General features: G+C 39.3%; 1 protein-coding gene across 2 annotated transcripts; it reads right to left on the bottom strand.

The window, feature by feature from the left end:
• Window positions 1-4,728: 4,728 nt before the first annotated feature.
• On the bottom strand, window positions 4,729-17,438 carry map3k8 (mitogen-activated protein kinase kinase kinase 8). 2 transcript variants are annotated; one of them, XM_041814655.1, is made up of 8 exons: window positions 17,342-17,438; window positions 16,462-16,842; window positions 16,185-16,355; window positions 13,962-14,223; window positions 13,028-13,134; window positions 9,832-9,984; window positions 7,245-7,491; window positions 4,729-5,863 (listed from the first exon to the last, which is right to left on the bottom strand). In XM_041814655.1, the coding sequence occupies exons 2-8, from the start codon at window positions 16,813-16,815 to the stop codon at window positions 5,739-5,741; spliced, it is 1,419 nt and encodes a 472-aa protein (XP_041670589.1). In that variant the 5' UTR covers window positions 16,816-16,842; window positions 17,342-17,438; the 3' UTR covers window positions 4,729-5,738. The 2 variants fall into 2 exon arrangements, with proteins under 2 accessions (XP_041670589.1, XP_041670588.1); XM_041814654.1 differs by lacking the exon at window positions 17,342-17,438 and having other exon boundaries at window positions 16,462-16,948.
• Window positions 17,439-19,431: the final 1,993 nt, after the last annotated feature.

Raw genomic sequence — 19,431 nt, 5'->3', positions numbered from 1 at the left:
GACAACTTTTCACCCAGTTCTTTTTTCAATAAAGTTAGATTCAGTGGGGGCTTACTCAAACACTTCCGGATGCACTTCAAAATAAAACGGATTGACTGAGAGCTTGGAGCTTCTTTGCACTTTAAGTTTTCTTTCATAGGGTCGGTATAGTATGGAAGCTATGGAAGCTTATTTCCTCAATTCTAAAAGAAAATAAATTCCATTAAAATTATGAGATAGTAAGTCATAATTATGGTATCAAACGTTGAAATTATGGGATCGAAATGCCAAATAATGAGAAGATGAGTCATCATTTTGAGATAAAAAGACAAAATTATCTGATCAAAAGTCAAAATTATACAAGAGTACCTTCCTGCAGACAACGGCCCATAGGGGAGAGTGGGGTGAGTTGTGCCAGTTTTTACTCAAAGTGACTTTAAAGTGAGGCCATGACAGTAATGCCTCCAACGTATGTCTATATATTTCAGCATGTGGTGCAAACCTGGGAACAGTAACTTTGGATCTGAAATAAACTATTTAAGAAATATAGCTTTTGGGAAAAAAAAAATGGTCTCGTGGCACAACTTGCCCCTGGTGCGGGTTAAGTTAAAATTGTGCCAGTGATTACTGAAGTACAACAGAACATTTTAATCTCATAAACTTTAATGCTATATAAAAGCAAGACAAATTCAATACAAAATTAATAATTTAAGGTTTATTTAGAAGTTGTCACCCTATTAAACTATTGGCATAAGTCATATTTTCTAGTTTTTGGGAAAACTGGTTGGTTTGGTTGTGTGGATTTGTTAGGGTGGGTGTGTCAGGTGTGTGTCTGGCTCTGTGCGACTGGAAGTGTGGGTCTGGGTGAGAGGGTCTGTGGGTTAGGGTCTAGGTCTGTTGGTCTGGGATTTATGTCTCTGGGTGTGTGGGTCTGCATGTGTGGGTCTGGTTTTGTGGGTATTTGGGTCTGGTTGTGTGGGTGTCAAAATTTGGGTGTGTCTGTGGGTCTGGGTTTGTGGGTGTTTGGGTCTGGCTGTGTAGGTTGAGTTGTGCCACTGGCAAAACTTAACCCAGGCCCTTTGACACAAATCACCCCAGCCCCACCATTTTGAAAAACTAGCATGATCCGGCAGTTTAGAGCTAAGATCATGCTAACTATATAGACTCATTGTGTAGCCTCTTAAAGCACTAAAACATGTGTAAACTTTTTTCAAAGTTGTCTATAATTGTTCAGACACAATGATCAAAAAACCTTGCTCATAGAAATTTTACTTTGAAAGGCAAAAACACTTTTTTGAGCTAAAATGTGCATACCTCTCATGCCATGTGTCTTTCTTCTTTGCAGGATGAGTAAAATGGACCAATTTCTTCTATGGTTTCTACACACAAGGGGTGGCGCTACTCCCCCCCCCCAGCACAAATCACCCACCTCTCCCCTACCTCAACTACATACCGGAAGTTGCTTAACCTCAGGTGTTCTTGTGGTTCAAATACATGGGCCAGACATGAACAGGCCAGGTGGATCTGGCACCGGCTAGTTGCTAAAGCAGAGTTTGGTCCCTCTACAAGAAGACATAGCTAGCTAGATAGACAGATACTTTATCAATTCCGAGGAAAATTCAAGAAAATCCAATTCATCATCTGTGCTGCCGGAGCAAGCAACACTATAATTATGACATAAAAGTCAAAATCATGAGATCAAAATGCCAAATAATGAGAAAGTGAGTCATAACATTAAGATAAAAAGTCAAAATTAAGGGAAAAAGTCATATATGAGATCAAAGTCGAAATCTTGAGAAAATAAGTCACCATCTGAGATAAAACTATGAGACTAAAAAAGTTGTAGTTGTGAGATTAACCTAAAGGGTTTTATGAGATTAAAATGTTGTTATTATGAAAATGTGTGTCTTATTAATCTGAGTTTTAAAAAAAATTCATATTATGCCTTACTTTCCTATCATTTTGGCTTGTTATCTTGACACAAAATTCAGCTATTATCAAAAGAACTTTGTTTTATAATTCAAATTTAAATGGGACAAGGAGTAACACATTCAACTGTTAAAGAAAAATGTGCTCTTTATTTAAACAAAAGAGATGACATTACAACAACTCATAACAACACATATTGCAAATTAAACAGGGAATTGCAAAATTCATCTTTATGCAAATGATGCATTGTTATACTCCACTACATTCTGTAAAAATGATAGTAAATCCCTTTCACAGCCACGACTGATTTCAACTAGACAGCTCTTGTTCATCTAAAATGTTGAACCTCCAAAAAACAAACAAAAAAATCATGTATGATTTTCTCTTGTATTATTATTATTTTTTAATCTGTTCTTCTCACTTGTTTGCTGTCTTTACAGAATGTTTTTGAATTGTTTAAAATAACCAGCAGATGGAAGCATTTGTCCTCCACAGTCATCATGAAGCCATGTGAGATTGCAGTAAAAGGTGCTACTTTCATATGAAGCTCTGAGGCAACCCCCCTCCAGAGGAACTTCACACCCACTCGCACGTGAAGCTGTTGAAAAGAGGAGGAGTAGGCCTGTGAAGGAGATAAGAGAAAAAAACACTTGACACATCTCTACTACTCGGGTTTCCCTGATGTCAAACCAGTAGTAGATAAGCATCATGAGTAATGACATTTAGCATTTGGGAGGAAACAACCTCAACTCTGACTGTGTGTTTGTCTAACATGCTTGAACTTTATTCTTACATGGAGATCTTGATAAAAACAAAAATAAAAAGCTCTAATCAGCTCACAGTCAAATGTAAGTTCTGGCTTTCCTCCACTATATTGCTCTTTTCTGCACACATATGGCTCAAAAATTCCAGATTATGTAGCAGCAATGTGATTAGTAATACAATTCCAAATCTGGGGCAGTAAGAGTGTCCTAGTGTAACACTAAAACAAAATACAACCACAATTCTTGAAAAAGTTGGGGCACTGTGTAAAATGTAAATATAATGAGAATGCAATGATTGTCAAATCTCATAAATCCATGTTTTATTCACAACAGATAATAAACATGTGAGATGTTTAAACTGAGACATTTGACCATTTCATTAAAAATATTAGCTCAATTTGAATTTGATGGCAGGAAAACATCTCAAAAAAGTAGGTACAGGGCCATGTTCAACCACAGTGTTGCACCCCCACTTTTAACCATAAACATCTGGGAAGTGAGGAGATCAGCTGCTGGAGTTTTGGGAGAGGAATGCTTTCCCATTCTTGTCTGATGTAGGAATCTAGCTGCTCAACAGTTCTGCGTCTTCTTTGTCAGAAATTTTCCTTTAGTGCTCTAAATGTTTCTCCTCTGTGAAAGGTCTGGACTGCAGGCAGGCTAGTTCAGGGCCCAGACTCTTCTACTGTGAAGCCATGTGGTTGTGATAGATGTGGTATGTGGTTTAGCATTATGCTGAAATAGTCAAGGCCTTTCCTGAAAGAGACATTATCTGGATCTGAGCATATGTTGCTCTGAACCTCTATCTACTTTCAGCATTAATAGTACCTTTCCATCTGTGCTGCTCACAAAATAGGCACTAATGCAACCCCACACCATCAGAGATGCAGGCTTTTAAACTGAGCCCCAGTAACAATCTGGATGGTTCTTCTCCTCCTAAATTCACAGGACTCAGCATCTGGAGTTTCAATTTTGGATTAATCTGACCACAGAAGAGTTTTCTATTTTGCTTTGGTCCATTTTTAATGATATTTCAGCCAGAGAAGACAGCTGTGTTTCTGGATCCTGTTCACATATGCCATCTTCTTTGGGTGACCCAGCTTTAACATTCATTTGTGGATTTATGAGATTTGTAAACCCTTGCATTCTGATTTTTATTTGCATTTTCTTCAGTCCACAGACGTGCATGGAGTGCTGTTAAAAGAAAAGGGGATGAAACCACAGTGAACATGGTTCTGTCCCAAGTTTTTTGGAACATGTTGCAAGCTTAAAATTCAGAATGTGTGTGAATTAAAAAAAAACAGTATCTGTTTTTTTTACATTAAATATCTTGTCGTGCTGTATTCAATCTAATATTGGTAAAAAAATGCCTCTTTTGATTCACATTTTACAAAAACAACAACTTTTTTGGAAATGGGGTTTGTCAGATGGCTGATGAAATGACACAGAAGATTTTGAATTCTCTTTTTGTACAAGCAGAAATCCTGTTATGAAAATGTTTAAATTTCAAAAATTACTGAAAAAGCAAAAGTTGTGTTTCCCTTATATTAACTAAAGCAGTATGTCATAGGAAACTGTCACTCTGCAGAAGTAACACTTTTGTAATGCTTGCTGTGAAACGGCTGCTCAGGACAGCACTTTCATCCAGTCTGAGGTATCTGGAGAGTTATTTTATAGATTGCTACAATTTAAGCACAGCCTTTTGTACACCCATAAGGATGCATCTTAGCAATTTCAACTGAATGTAGAATTTCTCAGTGACTCTTGGCTGGATGGAGCGTGTTGACCAAACTGCAAAAATTACATCACCTTTAAATGGTGTTTTACTCCATAGCACAAACAGGAGTGGAACTTGAATGTCCCCCACCTACTCTCAACCACAGGACCATTTTCACTAACAGACAAAACTCATTCTGTTCTTTCCATTAACAATCATCAGTGGTCAGGACCGTCATTTCATTATCAAACACCAAATCTTTTCACACTTTCAAAGCGTAACATTGTGGATGGAGAGTCAAAGATTCTGTTTGTCATTTCCAAACGATAAAAAATGAATAACTGTTGCATGCATCATTTATTTATTGTTTTTTTTTATTTTATTTTACAAGAAACTTACAGATTTTCAAAATTTTGGCCATTGCATTCCTGAATAGGAAAGAAAAATCCTTCTGATTGAATAGTAATGTTTATTCCACTATGCATCAGTATGAGGGCTTGAAAAGGTGTTATCATTTACTTTGCCATGCAGAAGGCATTGAATACCATAGTTTGCATTACTCTAAACACTGTCTGCAGCACATGTAGCATCACATCACAGCTGAGCAGACAATAATGGTTAAAAACATACAATTTGTAAATATTTTTATTTAAGTTGTTGAAAATCAACCTCTTTAGGGCTTTTGTAGAGCCACAGGGGTGCAAACATTTGAATCCATTGGGACTTTTACTAATGTGGTTGCTATGATAAGTTAATGTTTTCTTTTTAAAATAGTATCTGTTTTGGTCTCAAAAATAGTGAATCACATTGGCTCAAACAAGCACAGCAGGCCTCATCTCACAGGATGTAGAAATCAGAAATCAGACCTCACATAGAAACTGCATTTGGCCAACATCATAACATTCAAATTCCACAGGAATTAACAAGAGGAAGTCCTTTAAGAACTACATATTATACATGTTTGCATTATACACACATTCTTTAACAGGTAGCTTACATATTTCACCTGTAAAATAATATTAGATTATATGCAGTTGACTTATGAAACAGCTGTTTGATTCCTGATCTAACCACTGAAACATAGCATGCTCATTTCCAGTAGATCCTTCACCCTGATGATCCACGTTGCATCTCTTTAACCACTGTCCAGCAGTGGTTTCCATTTCTAAGTCTGAGCTAAATCTTTTCCTTCTTTGTCTCTGGTCTCCTGTAAATAATCACAGTCCATCAATGGGTCAAGTCACCTGCAGCAGGTGATCCTTCTGGAAACATCTGCCAGCTTCCGTAGCGGAGAGTGAGCCATTCTTTAAAGAAAATGTCCAGTTTCATTTATGATATGCTGCAGTTCGTTGCTAGCCATATTCTGAAGTGGGGGGTCCTGTCACCAGTTTAGAGTAACCTGACAGGGCCCCCAGGTCGATGTACAAGGAGCCGTTTCTTCTGATGTGACCAGAGTCTTCACAGTACAGAGAAGATTCTGCAGAAAAAACAAACAAACAAATGAACATGTTATAGGGGTAAAATGGCTATCATTGACCTGTATAGATTAACATCAGCATAGGTGGTTTGCAGTCACGTTATGCTGAATGTCATGATGAGGGACAGCCATTAGGAATAAATGTGATCGGAGTTAGTACTTTAAAGCTCTAAACAGGACTTCAAGCTGCATTTATTACCAGAAAATTTCTACATACAGGGAGTAAGATCCTTACACTTTACAAAAGAAGTCCTGACCTCCTAGCTTCTAGCATCGTCTTGTGGGGCTTTTCCATCACATTGAGCAGCTCGGTTCTACTTGGTTTAACTCAGCACAGCAGCCAAGCATGGCAGGGGATTTTCTTTTCCACAACTGAGCTACCCATTTGAAGGGGCATCTAGAGTGGATGACACAGCGTTTTGAGCTGATGATATTAAATAGCTGCACTTCAGTAAGAAGTACTGTTTGGTTTAGCTGTCAACCCACATCATGCCTGTGTGTGCTGTTGTCCTGAGGTATTTCAAAGTTTGGTGCAGCTGTTGCTACCTAAACATATCAGTGCGGTGTCCCTAAATGATGACGATCTGCTGTGACATCATGAGGCAGACAAGCATGCTTGGGCCCTGCTCCAGAGCAGGACCCGGTGCAGCAAAACTGGTGATGGAGAGTAAATTAGCATGGCTTGGCTTGGATCGGTATGATCAAAAATCATAGTGGAAAAGCTCCATTGTACTGAGCTAAGAGGCTAGCTGCGCCTCTTAAACACAAAAAAATCATTTTATCACAAACATGTTTGTAATTGGAACGGTGATGTACTTAACCAAATTAACCTTGTGGGATGAGCGACCGCATAAAGATGTGCTGTTCAAGAACTAGCTCCTGTTTGAGTGCCAGTTTCCTTTCCTCCATCCCTTGTCATTATTTAATCCACATTGAAAAAGCCAAACTGGTACCAAATGAAGACCCATTTGGAAGCCAAACAACCAGCTCTGCTGAGCTGAGCCGAATGATCTGGATCTCTAAAAAGAGACAGATTTCCCATCACAACCAAACTGGACTGCTTTGTGGAAACGGATCATACATGAACATTGTGCGACACTGCTTGTCCAGGCTTTAGACAGAGGCATTTTAAATTCACATTGCAAGATAAAACTATAATAATACAAATGTTTTTACCCTGATATTTCACTTCTTTTGAGACACAAGAGTAGAATAACGGATGTTTCTATTTATGTACTTAGAAAGCTTTGCATAGTTGTAAACAGCCCAAAACATGGCCTTTTTTGTTGTGTTTCTCTATGCAGAAATCCCATCTTGCCCTCCAAGGGGAGTTCTCCCTGCTGTGTGATGTCATTTTCAAATAACCTAACCCAGTCCTTACCCTGTGTAGCCTCGGCCTGCTGGCTCTGCTGCCGTAGTATGGTGTTGTTTGCCTCCTCCAGAGCAGAGTCCAGGCTCCAGCAGCGGGGCTGATCTTCTCTGGGTGGGTTGATAGCATCATCCTTTAAAAGCTCAGAGGCTGAGCTCCTCAGTGAAGGGTTCCTCTCCAAAGCTCGCTCAAGGAAAGAGCGGATAGCCAGGCTACAGTCCTCTGGTATGTCCTCCAGAGGGGGGGCCTGCTTGTGGATCTGTAAGGGGGTTAGGAAAATGCAACATGAGGGAAAAATTTGAATAGTAACAAACTCAAAACAATGAAAACAACATGTAGAATTCCTCCTGCATCAGTGACCTACTTTTAGTGTTTGTAGGAGCTGTGAGACTCAAACTGTTCCGGCAGGTGTCACTTTTAAGTTCAGTTGGTGCACTTTTAAGGTAGGGACTTTCACTAAGGAGTCAGTGTTACTCATTTAGGTTTTTATTGCCACATTGAGTAACTAATGCAGAGTGTTGTCTCGTGAATCTTTGTATGGATTTGTATGCACATTGTTGGGATCTTGCGTACAAAGAACAGTGAAGAATGTTACCAGTAAATATTCCATAAAAGAAAGACTGTCTTATTTCACAAAAATTCACAGAAGCAATGCCATGATGAGGGACTCACTGAATTAATTTGCCCATCTATTTGCCTTCACTGGCTTTATGTTAGCCATTACAGTGCCATTCTGATTATCAACAAGTCAAACAAGTTTGGTGCAGCAAAAGGAAACAAGCAAAAGTAGCAAAGCTACTTATAAAAGAGACAGAACATCACTTCCCCATGACGGCAGTTTCATGAGGAAGTGAGTAATGATCTGAATCAAAAAGGCTAAAAGTTGTTTTAAAAACAGAAACGAGACATTTAGAGAGCAAGGAACCTATGTCACGGAAAACTTTAAAAAGCAGAAGAAGAGTGACTAAATGGCGCTAAAGTCTTACGACTATCAGTCGTGTTACGCCTTCTTTTATCCCATGATAATCTAGGCTGTGGAAGACCCGAGGCATGTCACAGGAAAGTGTGTCACTGTGCAGCAAAAAACAAATACACTGATAGAATCAAAGTCTGGTTTGATAGCTATGTGACTGGATAGTGAATCTCTGTAAACAAAGTACAGCTCAAATGATCTTGGGCATCATAGTTAAAGCAACAATATAAAGAATGTTTGCACTGAGGTCTAAATTAATTAATAAATGTTTACTCCTATGTTTTATACATTTTAGTTGAGATCTTACATTATCTTAAATACTTCCAATTGATTTTAAAACCAGTGAAATGATTCAGTTTTCAAGTTTTAATAGGGCATTCCCTGTGTTGGCAGGATGTCATTGCTGCATCTCATTTATGCTACCTCCTTATGGAGGAACACAATTATTCTCTGCCATAAAATCAATCATGTAAGCTCACACCTGTAAAGGGAAACTAAACAGCCTCTCCTATGTAACATTTAGGGCCCTACCTGGCATTCCCAGGTTGTGTAGAAACCAGACATGCTGCTAAGCTACTCCCACCTCCCTTTGGAGAAAAGCTGTTAAAAGAGCACTTCCTGCTTTGCCTTGCAAGCAATACTAGAATGCTTTTTGGGTAGCTTACAGCATTAACCAGTAGGGTCACTACAAACAGCATTCCTCCTTCATTATGCGAAAGCCACCCATGAAAACCATTGCAAACTCATGTCGAAGCGAGAGGGGTCAGACTGCAACCACAGCTCTCAGACACACCCTTCTGTCAGGACAGAACCAAAGTCAAGCAGTTAAATTACATGTTTTAGAAGCAGCTACGTGAACAGTGGCTCGCTTTAGCTTCTTGGCTCTAGGCTAGCTACATAGTTGGCATTACTACACAAGCCAATGTAGCTGCGCTAGCTTTAGCAATGTAAGCTTTAGCAAATGTAGCTAATGCCAATGTAGCTACATAGCTATGTTAGCTTTAGCTAAGCTAGCTATTTAGCTATTTTAAGTGAAGAAATGTGGGATTTTAAAAACTTGTAAAAGGTGTACAGTCTTCTGCTATGTTAACTTTGTAGCTTACGCAGCCAATGTGACTTCATTAATTTTATCCTTAGCTACATTATACTCAAACTTACATTAACTCTGACCCAAACCTCACTAAAAATTAATCAGATTCTATCTTTAACGTGTAAGCATGTATTTCTGTCCTGACAGAAGCAACATCTCATAGTGGTCTGCAACAGGGGGCGTCTGAAAGCTGTGGTCTGCAGCCAGCCTGTTAGGGGCTTTATTTAACAAAGAAATGTGGCCCAATTCTGATAAAGCTATAACTCATTCTCCTTAAATGACGCTGATTGTTTCAGAACCTTTCTCAGACCTGGCACAAATGTTTCAGACTGGAGCTTTGTAAGGTGGATTTGCCCAATGACAGACATGGAGTCTTGTCAATCCATCTGCTCTTCAAGGTTATTCAGTATTTCCTAATCCTTTACTATTGCTTAATGTTGTATAGGCATTATAATAAAGTGTTTCTGTAATTTCATTTAAGACCGAGGTTGTGAACAAATAGACTAACCAGCAGCCAAAACGCATCAAATACTTACAATGTAAAGGTAAGATGGGTATGCAGTGCGTGGGTATCTCCTGACCCATGGAGGGCTCCCAGTCTGCATGTGAATGATGGTGGTTCCCAGGCTGTAGATATCTGTCTTGGTGTTATGTCCTCGACACAGAACCAGCTCCGGACTCATGTACATCTATATAACATAAAGCACAACATGAATTAAACATAATAGTAAAGTAGAGGTTAACTGTAAGAGACGGTGTGAACTAGTTCCTATTTGAGTGGTTTGCACCTTATCTCAAACTGTGTGTGTCAAGATGAGGGCAGTTAAAAAGCAAATATCCCTCTCTCTCTCTGCTGGAAATTCCAGGCTGTTTCTCATGTAAATGTGAGCCTGAGCAGCCTGGTGCAACTGCTCACTCTGCCTCTTTTAGTATTACTGCTGTTTGTCCGCCCTGGGAATTTCCACAAGTCAAATTCTGAGAGGCCAAGGCTGCATGTGCAGGGACCAATACACAGTGACACACAAACAGGCCAAAACATGGGAAAGAAAGACAAACAGATAGTGGGGGGAAAAAGGCTTGTGGAAGATGTTTTGTATTAATCCTTCAATTTCCCGAAACTGCTGATTAAATCTGCCCTGGGAACCCTGACGGCAAACTATTATTAGCATCATTAAAGTCAACAAGTGCACCGGCTGCTCTGCAGCAATGCTTGCCAATCACTGACAACCATTGCTTTAAAAATGACGAGTGCTGACAAGTCTTAAGACTTTCAGACCATGGAGAAGGCTAGCATCAGGATTCATTGAGACTTGTTACTTCTGTAGCACACCTGTGATCAATTCTGTTAGTTATTGGCCCAAACAATTATAAAAGAGAAGATAAGTAGATGTATATTCCCTAGGGTTTCATTAATAAGGGACCATACTAAGGCCCCATTAGTAAGGGACTAGTATTATCATGGCTTTCTTGAGATTTGCAAATAATCTTAAGTTGTCTGTGTGCTGGAAAATCTGGGGAGTTATTTTTACCAAGTTACAGAGATACAGTAATATTTTCCTCTAAAATAGTCCTCCTTTAAGTGTATTTATTACCAGCTGCTGCCAGAGTTGGAGGCTTTCATAGCTGCAAAAGAGGGCCAACTCCATGTGAAAGTACATTTAACATTTAATATAATTTCATTACAGTCCCTGTTTGTCTAATGGTGAGGTGGCTGAATACTTTTGTCCATATAGTGTGTGTCTGGTATAAGTGTTTCTTTAAAATTATAACACTAGGTCTAATTCTTGCGTAAATACTAAAAGAACTCCAAAACCACCTTGTTTTTTGTTCCCCTCATTACAAGCAGCAGGGATAGAATGATCTATGTAGAGTAAAATGGAGCACCATATAAAGAGGAACATTAATCTATTTAAGGTAAAATAAAGCTCAGCATAAAGTGTTTCCCATTTCTATATGGAGAAAAAAAGAAGAGCTCTGAAAGGATTAAATCCAACACTGTTCTGAATAGTGGCGTGATGAGACACTTGTCTCACAAGACGAGTGTACTTTTTAATGCTCTTCACATCAAACTTTTCATTTCAACAGTCAACCACATCTTTATTTTACTACACAATGCACTCATCGCTACAATTACAATAATCATATTTAATATTATATTTGATTATACATAATAAGAGCATTTCGATTATTTTAAAGTACTTTAAAACTATTTACGACCGAGTGAAAGAGCTGCATCAGTAAAATCAAACTATTTCTCATCCTCTTTAAGTACATCCATATTTAAAACACTCAAAATAAATCTTTCTGTCAGTAACACATTTGCTGTAATTAAAAAAAATAGATTATTTTATCATTTTGCGGTCTTTCTTTCTCATACGAGCTTTGGCAGTGTTGGACAGTACGCACAGATGAGCGTTATGTGTATGCGTTGGTTAGCGAGTGTGTGTCTCTGCTCTGTCTGCTGTCAGACAACAAACATGGTGTGTTTAACTGGAGCTATAACTTCGCTTTTTAGAGCCAACAGTGGACTCTATGGCACTCAGACAGAGTTTGTTTTGCTAAGTTTACCACTGCAGTATACAACGGCTCGTTGCACTACTCATGTTAAGCTTCTGACTGATGATAGCACAGCCAACAGCTGATGGGTGAGTGACTGACATACGGTTAGATGAGAAGGAGACACAACAAAGCAGCGACTCAAAGTTACAAAGTCACAGATACCGCCACTGTGAGCAAGTCTGCGTGCATGCAGGAACAAAATAAATGCTGTATTCTCCACATGGAGACTCCACAGGTTTCCAGCAGCAGCATTTCATCATTTCACACCATTATGATGAACTGAGTATGAAGTTACTAATCTCAGGATTTTTGTTGTTAATTGCAATTAATCACACCCCTTGTATCACATTTTAAAATTCAACTAGTTTGCAGTTTAGACTGTCCACTGAGCCATCTGTGACTTTTTTTTTGTGAAATGAGACATTAGGAATAGTGGAGGATTTATTTTACATCACTGTGGCTGCAAAGAGATGTTGATGTGGATTAACTAAAGTGTGTTGAAATGGATGATAAATCATTCAGTTAATCGCAGTTACATTTTTCTTAGTGCTTTAATTGTGGATTGATTAATGTGATTAACCTTGACAGCCCTAGTTTTAGTGTTAGTTTTATTTTTTTCAGCAATATGGGATAATCGACAGGAGAGAGATCCATAAGGGCCATAAAAAGTAAACATCATACAACTTTTACAAATACCGTCAAACAGGCTGATTTCACTGTTCATTGTATTTATTCAAATTAGGTGTCTGAATACAACTCAGGACCTAAAATTGACCATTTTATGAAATCTTTCTCTATCAAATCAGGCTATTTTTCTCTCCCCACACTTGGGTGTTCATGTACATGTCAGTCTGCTGCTGTCAAAGACTAGGAGATTTTATCTCTAATTTTACTTCATTATAGTTAATTTTGCAAATACAGAATTAATTTTTAGTTACTTTTTAGTAAAGCTCAGTTTTTATTTAACTTCAGTTAACTAAAATGATTGTTACATTTTGTTATTTAGTTTGTTATAGTTTACTATAATAACTTTGGCCAGTGCAGCCTGTTAAACAAAGATTTGGCTTGTCACACACAAATGCTCAGCAGGAAGTACATGTATTAGTCACACATTGTCCCCAGGTGTTACTACTTTTATGTAAATAGTACTTTAGACTTGATTACATGTCTTACCTCAGTTCCTCTCAGGTCTCTGGGACTGTATATATCCTCTGTCATCTGCACTGCCAAGCCAAAGTCCACCAGCACTGCCTTGTCCGACATCAGGACGATGTTACTGGCTGAGGATGACAGAGAAATAACAGCTGTGATTCCCGCATCACAGGGGTGCAATCTCTGCAGTGCAGGCTGGGATTTAAGGGAAAACTTGCACTGTGTTCCTTTAAACTGGGAAACAGCTCTATAGCTTCCTTAGAAGAATTCAAGCATGCCTTGTGCTGTTAGCCCTGAGTTTGACAGATAACCTCAGGGTAAGACTTTTGACAAGAGACTCATCCTTTCTCTTAAACCCCACCAAGGTTTAATAAGATAGTTTGATCACATGAAGAAAACACTAAAGCCACAGCTACATGTCACTGAGCCAAACTGGCCATTGTCATGAAAGACTTGCCTCTGTGGACCCTCAATTAACCCACGAGAAGGAGGGCTGGAATTTCCAGACACCAAACAGCCCTCAGGCTACGAGGCCTGACACAAGGCGCTGGAGGAGTCTTTGATCCCAGAAGCTCTACTGCGGTCCAACCACTGTTAAACTACCTCTTAGCTGAACCACGCCTACTGTAATTGACATATCTTCCTGTAATCTAAGTAATTAGTGACCACATTATGCGACAGTGTGACCTGACTATGTTTTACCACTATCCTAAAGTGTGCGTAAGAATTTCAGTCTGAGATTTCTGTAAGCTTCCTGGTTTGTGGTTGTGTTGACTGAATCACCTCTTTCCTACTTGGCACTTAACTCATCGAGAGCTGCATCCTGCTGTGGCTTGACTTTGACGCAAAGGGGGTTTAAAGTGACATTACATCATGTACAGAAACATTTGTGTTATCTTTGTTAAATTTAGCATGACCCCCAAAAACACTTCACATGCGTCTCTGTTGCACTTACGTTTGATGTCGTGGTGGATGACTTTCTGTGAGTGTAGGTACTCCAGGCCCCGCAGGACTTGCTTGGTCACCCAGATGATCTCGAACTCTCTCATTGGTCCACAGCTGTCCAGCTTCTCCAGGACTGAGCCACCTTCTCCAGCCTCCATGAACAAGTGGACGCTCTGGTCCCAGAGCAGAGCGCCGAAGAGTTCAGCTATGTTCTCGTGGTGGAAACGGGCCTGGAACTCCACATCTGCTGCCTTGAAGTGCTCCAAAGGGATCTGCCACAATGATGGAAAAACATTACCTAATGCATTTAAAGGAGTTTATCGTCAATATAGTAAAACATTTTTAAAATATGCAGGGCTGAAAATGCTTGATGCGTTTGTCAGTCTGACTTGTCTCCATGTAAAGTAACTTTATAGGTCTGCAAGACTCATATTTCACCATTCAGACAAAACTACTACTTCATGATTCATCATTTGACTGTTTTCAAAACATATTTCAAATGAATTGAAGTCCTGTGAGCTTGAGTCAGCAACTATTCTGCAAGTAGTCCCTGAACCTTGATGGCCTTGGCCTGACATGTGTGAAGGTGAAAAAACAAATCTACTGGTGCTAAAAATCCCCTAAAAAATAAACTTGTTTGTTTAATCCATGCAAAAAAAGAAAACAAAGACAAAAGGATTTTTTTTTCACAAAATGGTAGAAATGCACTATATTGTATGCATGATAGGGGCATCAGCTGAAATTAGCTTAAAAGGTTGTTTGGTGGTACTGGCAATTGTAAAATTTCTACCAATATCAACACTGAATGTATTGGCTGTAAATATCAGTCTGTATCAGCTGTGAATATTGGCCAATATCAGCTTTTAATATCAGCATACATCAGCTCCAAATACTGGCCTATATCATACAAATACTTGCCTATTTAAGCTGTGAATAGCAACCTATATCAGCTGTAAATATACTGGCTGTGAATATCGGCCAACATTAAATATATATTGACTTAAATCATCTGTAAATATTAGCCTATATCATACTAGTATTAGCTTATGTCAACTCAAAATTTGAACCATATCAGCTGTAAAGACACCTATATCATCTGTACTTATTGGATTATATCATATAGATATCAGCCTACAGCAAATGTACATTTCTACTATGTAATCTCTAAATATTGGCCTATATCATACAAGTAATAGCCTTTATTAGCTGTAAATAGCAACCTTTATCAGCTGTAAATATTGGTCTGTATTTAATAAATACTGGTCTATATCAGCTGTAAATATCAGCCTATATGGGGTTTAAATATTGGAATTTATCAGCTCTGAATATAGGCCTATATTATATAAATGTCGGGCCTATAACAGCTGTAAAAATCGACCTATATCAGCTGTATATTTTGGCCAATATCAGCTGAAAATTTTGGCCAATAAGTGCTGTAAATATTGGCCTTTATGATACAAAAACTGACATGTATTGGCAGAAGTTATCTTCCTATATATGCTATGAATATTGGCCTGTATCATATCAGCTTCAAATACTGGCCTGTATCATACAATTATCATCCTATATCAGCTGTAAGTGTTGGTCTATATCTACTCAAAATATTAGCCTACATCAGTGCCAAATATTGATATTTTTTCACAAGAGTTGATGGTATGGCTCTTTGCCTCTGCTTTTACTCTCTATATAAGTATTTTCCCCATCTATTGTTTGCTTTTGTCATGGAGCAGATGTTAAACAATGATTTATTGATGTGTCTGTCTTCTGATTTACAGTATGCTTATGCAATTAAGATAACAACTAAATAAAGCAGTTCCAGTAAACCCTCTTATCTGTGTGTCTAACCCACCATGTCAACATTGTGATCTGATGACAACAGCAGACGAGGTAGTAACTATTTCCTGCCTTAGCGGTCAATATTTTCCAAGTGAGAAACAGTAAACACACTGTCACATAGCCCCCCTCTCACACGGGCCAATTCATTTTCCATTCTTGCACTAGTCTTGGCCCATTTTTGTTGCAAGAAACGGATGTTTGTCTTCTTTTGAAGTCTGCTGTTCCCCTTTTACTCAAAACACAAAATGTCATGTTGACTCTAACACCCGCTGAACAAACGGGAAAAGTTACAGCGAGAACAAATAGTTCTTGCCAGGTGAACTACTGGCACTTATAAAGTTTTGAGAAGCCAGCAGAGGCTGCTACTGCATTCCAGTCTTTGCTGAACAGGACTCACCAGTTTGCAAGCCATCCTTTTTCTGGTGCTTGTGTCCTGAGCCAAGTGGACTTTCCCAAATGAGCCCTTAGGCACGAGGGTAGAGCCGTGATTTTTGTAGGTCAATTTCCATGGAAAAAGAAGCACGTCCAGGTTAATCTGGTAGCGACTCTTCTTCACAGACATGTACTTCTGCAAATAAAGGTCAGCCAAATAATGAGAATATGTATCATGTGTAGTAGGGTGACTCATTTGCATGCACACAAACATTCATTTTGACTATTGAGGTGCTTCTTACCTTGTTCAACAGGACTCCCATCTCCTTTGGTACATTCTGCAGGGCTGCTGCCTGCATGTCAGAGAGCAGGTTGACAAAGGACAGGAGGTCTGCCACTGTCCCGTAGCGCACACCACCAACCCCATCAACCCCAAAGTCCTCCTGCGGACCCCTAGAGCCCACTGAATCCTCTTGCACCTCACTGTCATCCATCTCCTCCTGGGAGAGACTTTCCTCTTCGAAAGACAAGCCCACTTCTTCCTCCTCCTCCTCCACTTCTTCAAGTTTATACAGCCTCTCTGCAGCGATTATGATGTCCTCAAGGTTCATGTGAGCCAACAGCAGTTCTACTCCAGTATCATATTTGTAATCCATCTTGAAGTTTGGTTTCTGCTGCTTGATCTAAAATGAAACATGAAGCAGTTAGTTTCTCAACATTCCTGCTGCTGTACCCAGATCAGAAGAGCAAGAGACCATGTCTCGAGCTGAAGCAGAAGAGACAGAGTGACACCTCTCTAAGGCATGAAACTTCAGTGCAGCTTATCTGGGAGGGGCGTAAGATTGTTTTCCTAGCAAATGAAGGGAGTTTCACAGTGCAGCTGGGAAGCCCCCAGGGAAGGTAGACCTCACTTTACATCTGCTGCTAACTGGTTTCAAAAGTCCTCATTATAGGTCAAGTCAGCAGCACATGAAAATAGTTAACTGCATAGATAACATACACAGAACTTTACAAATTAAGAGCTTATATCTAATTGATAAAAAAATGTGAGGTTTCATTTGGAAAGCCGTTCAAAAGTTGCAACCTAACACGCATTAAATAAAAGTAGGTATATCGAACAGGTCTACTGCATTCTTTAATCATGTTGGGTAAGAAATACAAACAAAAAGAAAATGTACTTGCCGTATCAGAGTCAGGAGTTTACTAGGACTCTTCTCTATCCATCGTACGTCGCCCGTGGTGTCCTACGCAGACTGACTGTCGCAGTCTGAGGTCTGACTGTGTTTAGAAGGAAGTAAACAGAGGAAGTACACGCGATCAGCGCGTGGGAGGTGTGTGCTTAATGTCAGGTGCCTGCGCTTTGCTATCTCTAAGTTTCGTTTTCCCTTTCTACTGATTGCTCAGATGAAAAACAAATTTTATGTGGCATGATTACTGAAACACAGATCATCACCTTCCACAGAATCGCTGGGTGTTTTCTGTGGGAAATCTTACTTTTGTGAACATCAGCTCATAATACACCTTTTAATGTTGTACAACACCTCTCTGTCATGGCGGGGGAGCAGCAAAACAGTGATCCTTTCCTTACATGGAAGTTTTTTTAGATGCATGGTTGCACAGCTGTCTCAAGATACAACGTTTTGCTCTTGACTTTTTTTTTTTTTTTTTTTACTGTCAATTCACTTACCATCACAATAAATTGCACCAGAGCATCCAGAAAGCATGTTGTGCTACAATCATTTAAGTATTTTTTTTCTTATGAAGTTACACTCAATACCCCAATAATAACAACGTGAAACAGAGTTTTTTAAATGTTGTAAATTCAATTAAAGGACAACAAAACAAAACAAAACAAAACAAACAAACAAAAAAAAAACCCAACAACAACGAAATTTCACATTGACAGAAGTATTCATGTAGCTAATTGGTGGAAATTTCTGCATTGTGTTTATGATGATGTGAAAGAGACTGCTACACTGGGATTTTCTCTTTGACCAGTTTTAATGTCTGGCAAAGATATGAGAAAAAACTTCCATAAACTTCACAGCCTGCTCCGGATCCTCTCCCACAGGGATTCATTGAAAAGGGGGACATGGATTAAAATATACATTTTACAAACAGAACAGTGCATACAAGTTTTCATTGAGGATATCTGTGCTCCATTTAGTTTTCCCTCAACCCTGACCCAGTCCTTGCTGTTGTAAAGCACCCCCACAGCACGATACTGCCACCACCATGTTTCACTATTGTGATGGTATTAGGCAGGTGATGAGCTGTGCCTGGTTTCCTCCATATTTTGAGGCTAGACAGTCCAGTCTTAGTTTCATCAGACCAGAGAATCTGGTTTCTCACAGTCTGAGAGTCCTTCAGAGACTTTTTTTTTTTTTCAAAAACTCCAAATGAGCTTTCATATGTTTTGCACTGAGGAGAGGCTTTGGTCTTGCCACTCTGCCATAAAGCTCAGATCAGTGGAGGGCTGCAGTGATGGTTGTCCTTCTGGAACTTTGTCACAGCTCAGAACAGGATCTCTGGAGCTCATCAGAGTGACCATCAGGTTCTTGGTCACCTCTCTTACTGAGGCCCTTCTCCCCAGCTGCTCAGTTTGGTTGGGCAACCAGCTCTTGAAAGAGTCCTGGTTGTGCCAAACTTCTTCCATTTGAGAATTCTGGAGCCCACTGTGCTCTTGGGAACCTTTAGTGCAGCAGACATGTTTTTATAGCCTTCCCCAGATCTGTGCCTGTCAACAATCCTGTCTCTGAGCTCTGCAGCTCCGCAGTCCCTGTGACCTTGTGGCTTTGTTTTTGCTCTGATATCATTGTCAGCTGCGAGGCCTTCTATGGAGAGGTGTATGCCTTTCCAAATCATGTCCAATCAATTTACTTTACCACAGCTTGACTCCAGTCAAGGTGTAGAAACATCTCAGCAAAAATCCAGAGAAATGGGAGAACCCTGAGCTAAATTAACTAAAGAGTTTTAGTGAAGGGTCTGCATACTTATGTCAGTGTGATAGTTCTTTTTTTTTAATTTGTCATAAATTTTCGAAAAATCTAAAACCCTTTTTCCACTTTGTTGTGAAGAGGGACTGAGTGTGGAATAAGGAGAATAAAAATGAAGTTATACGACTGTACCATCAGGCTGCAACATAAAACGGAAAAAGTGAGGGGGTCTGAATACTTTCTGAATGCACTGAGTTGAAAAAGACTCTGTTGAATATCACTACCTCTATAAATATACTGCTGTACTTTGCTGTTATGTTTTTGCTTAGGTTTTGT

The sequence above is a fragment of the Cheilinus undulatus genome, linkage group 19 (assembly GCF_018320785.1).
Source record: "Cheilinus undulatus linkage group 19, ASM1832078v1, whole genome shotgun sequence".
NCBI classification, from domain to species: Eukaryota; Metazoa; Chordata; class Actinopteri; order Labriformes; family Labridae; genus Cheilinus; species Cheilinus undulatus.
The sequence above is the reverse complement of the archived record's forward strand: the minus strand, read 5'-3'. Positions and strand labels throughout refer to the sequence as shown.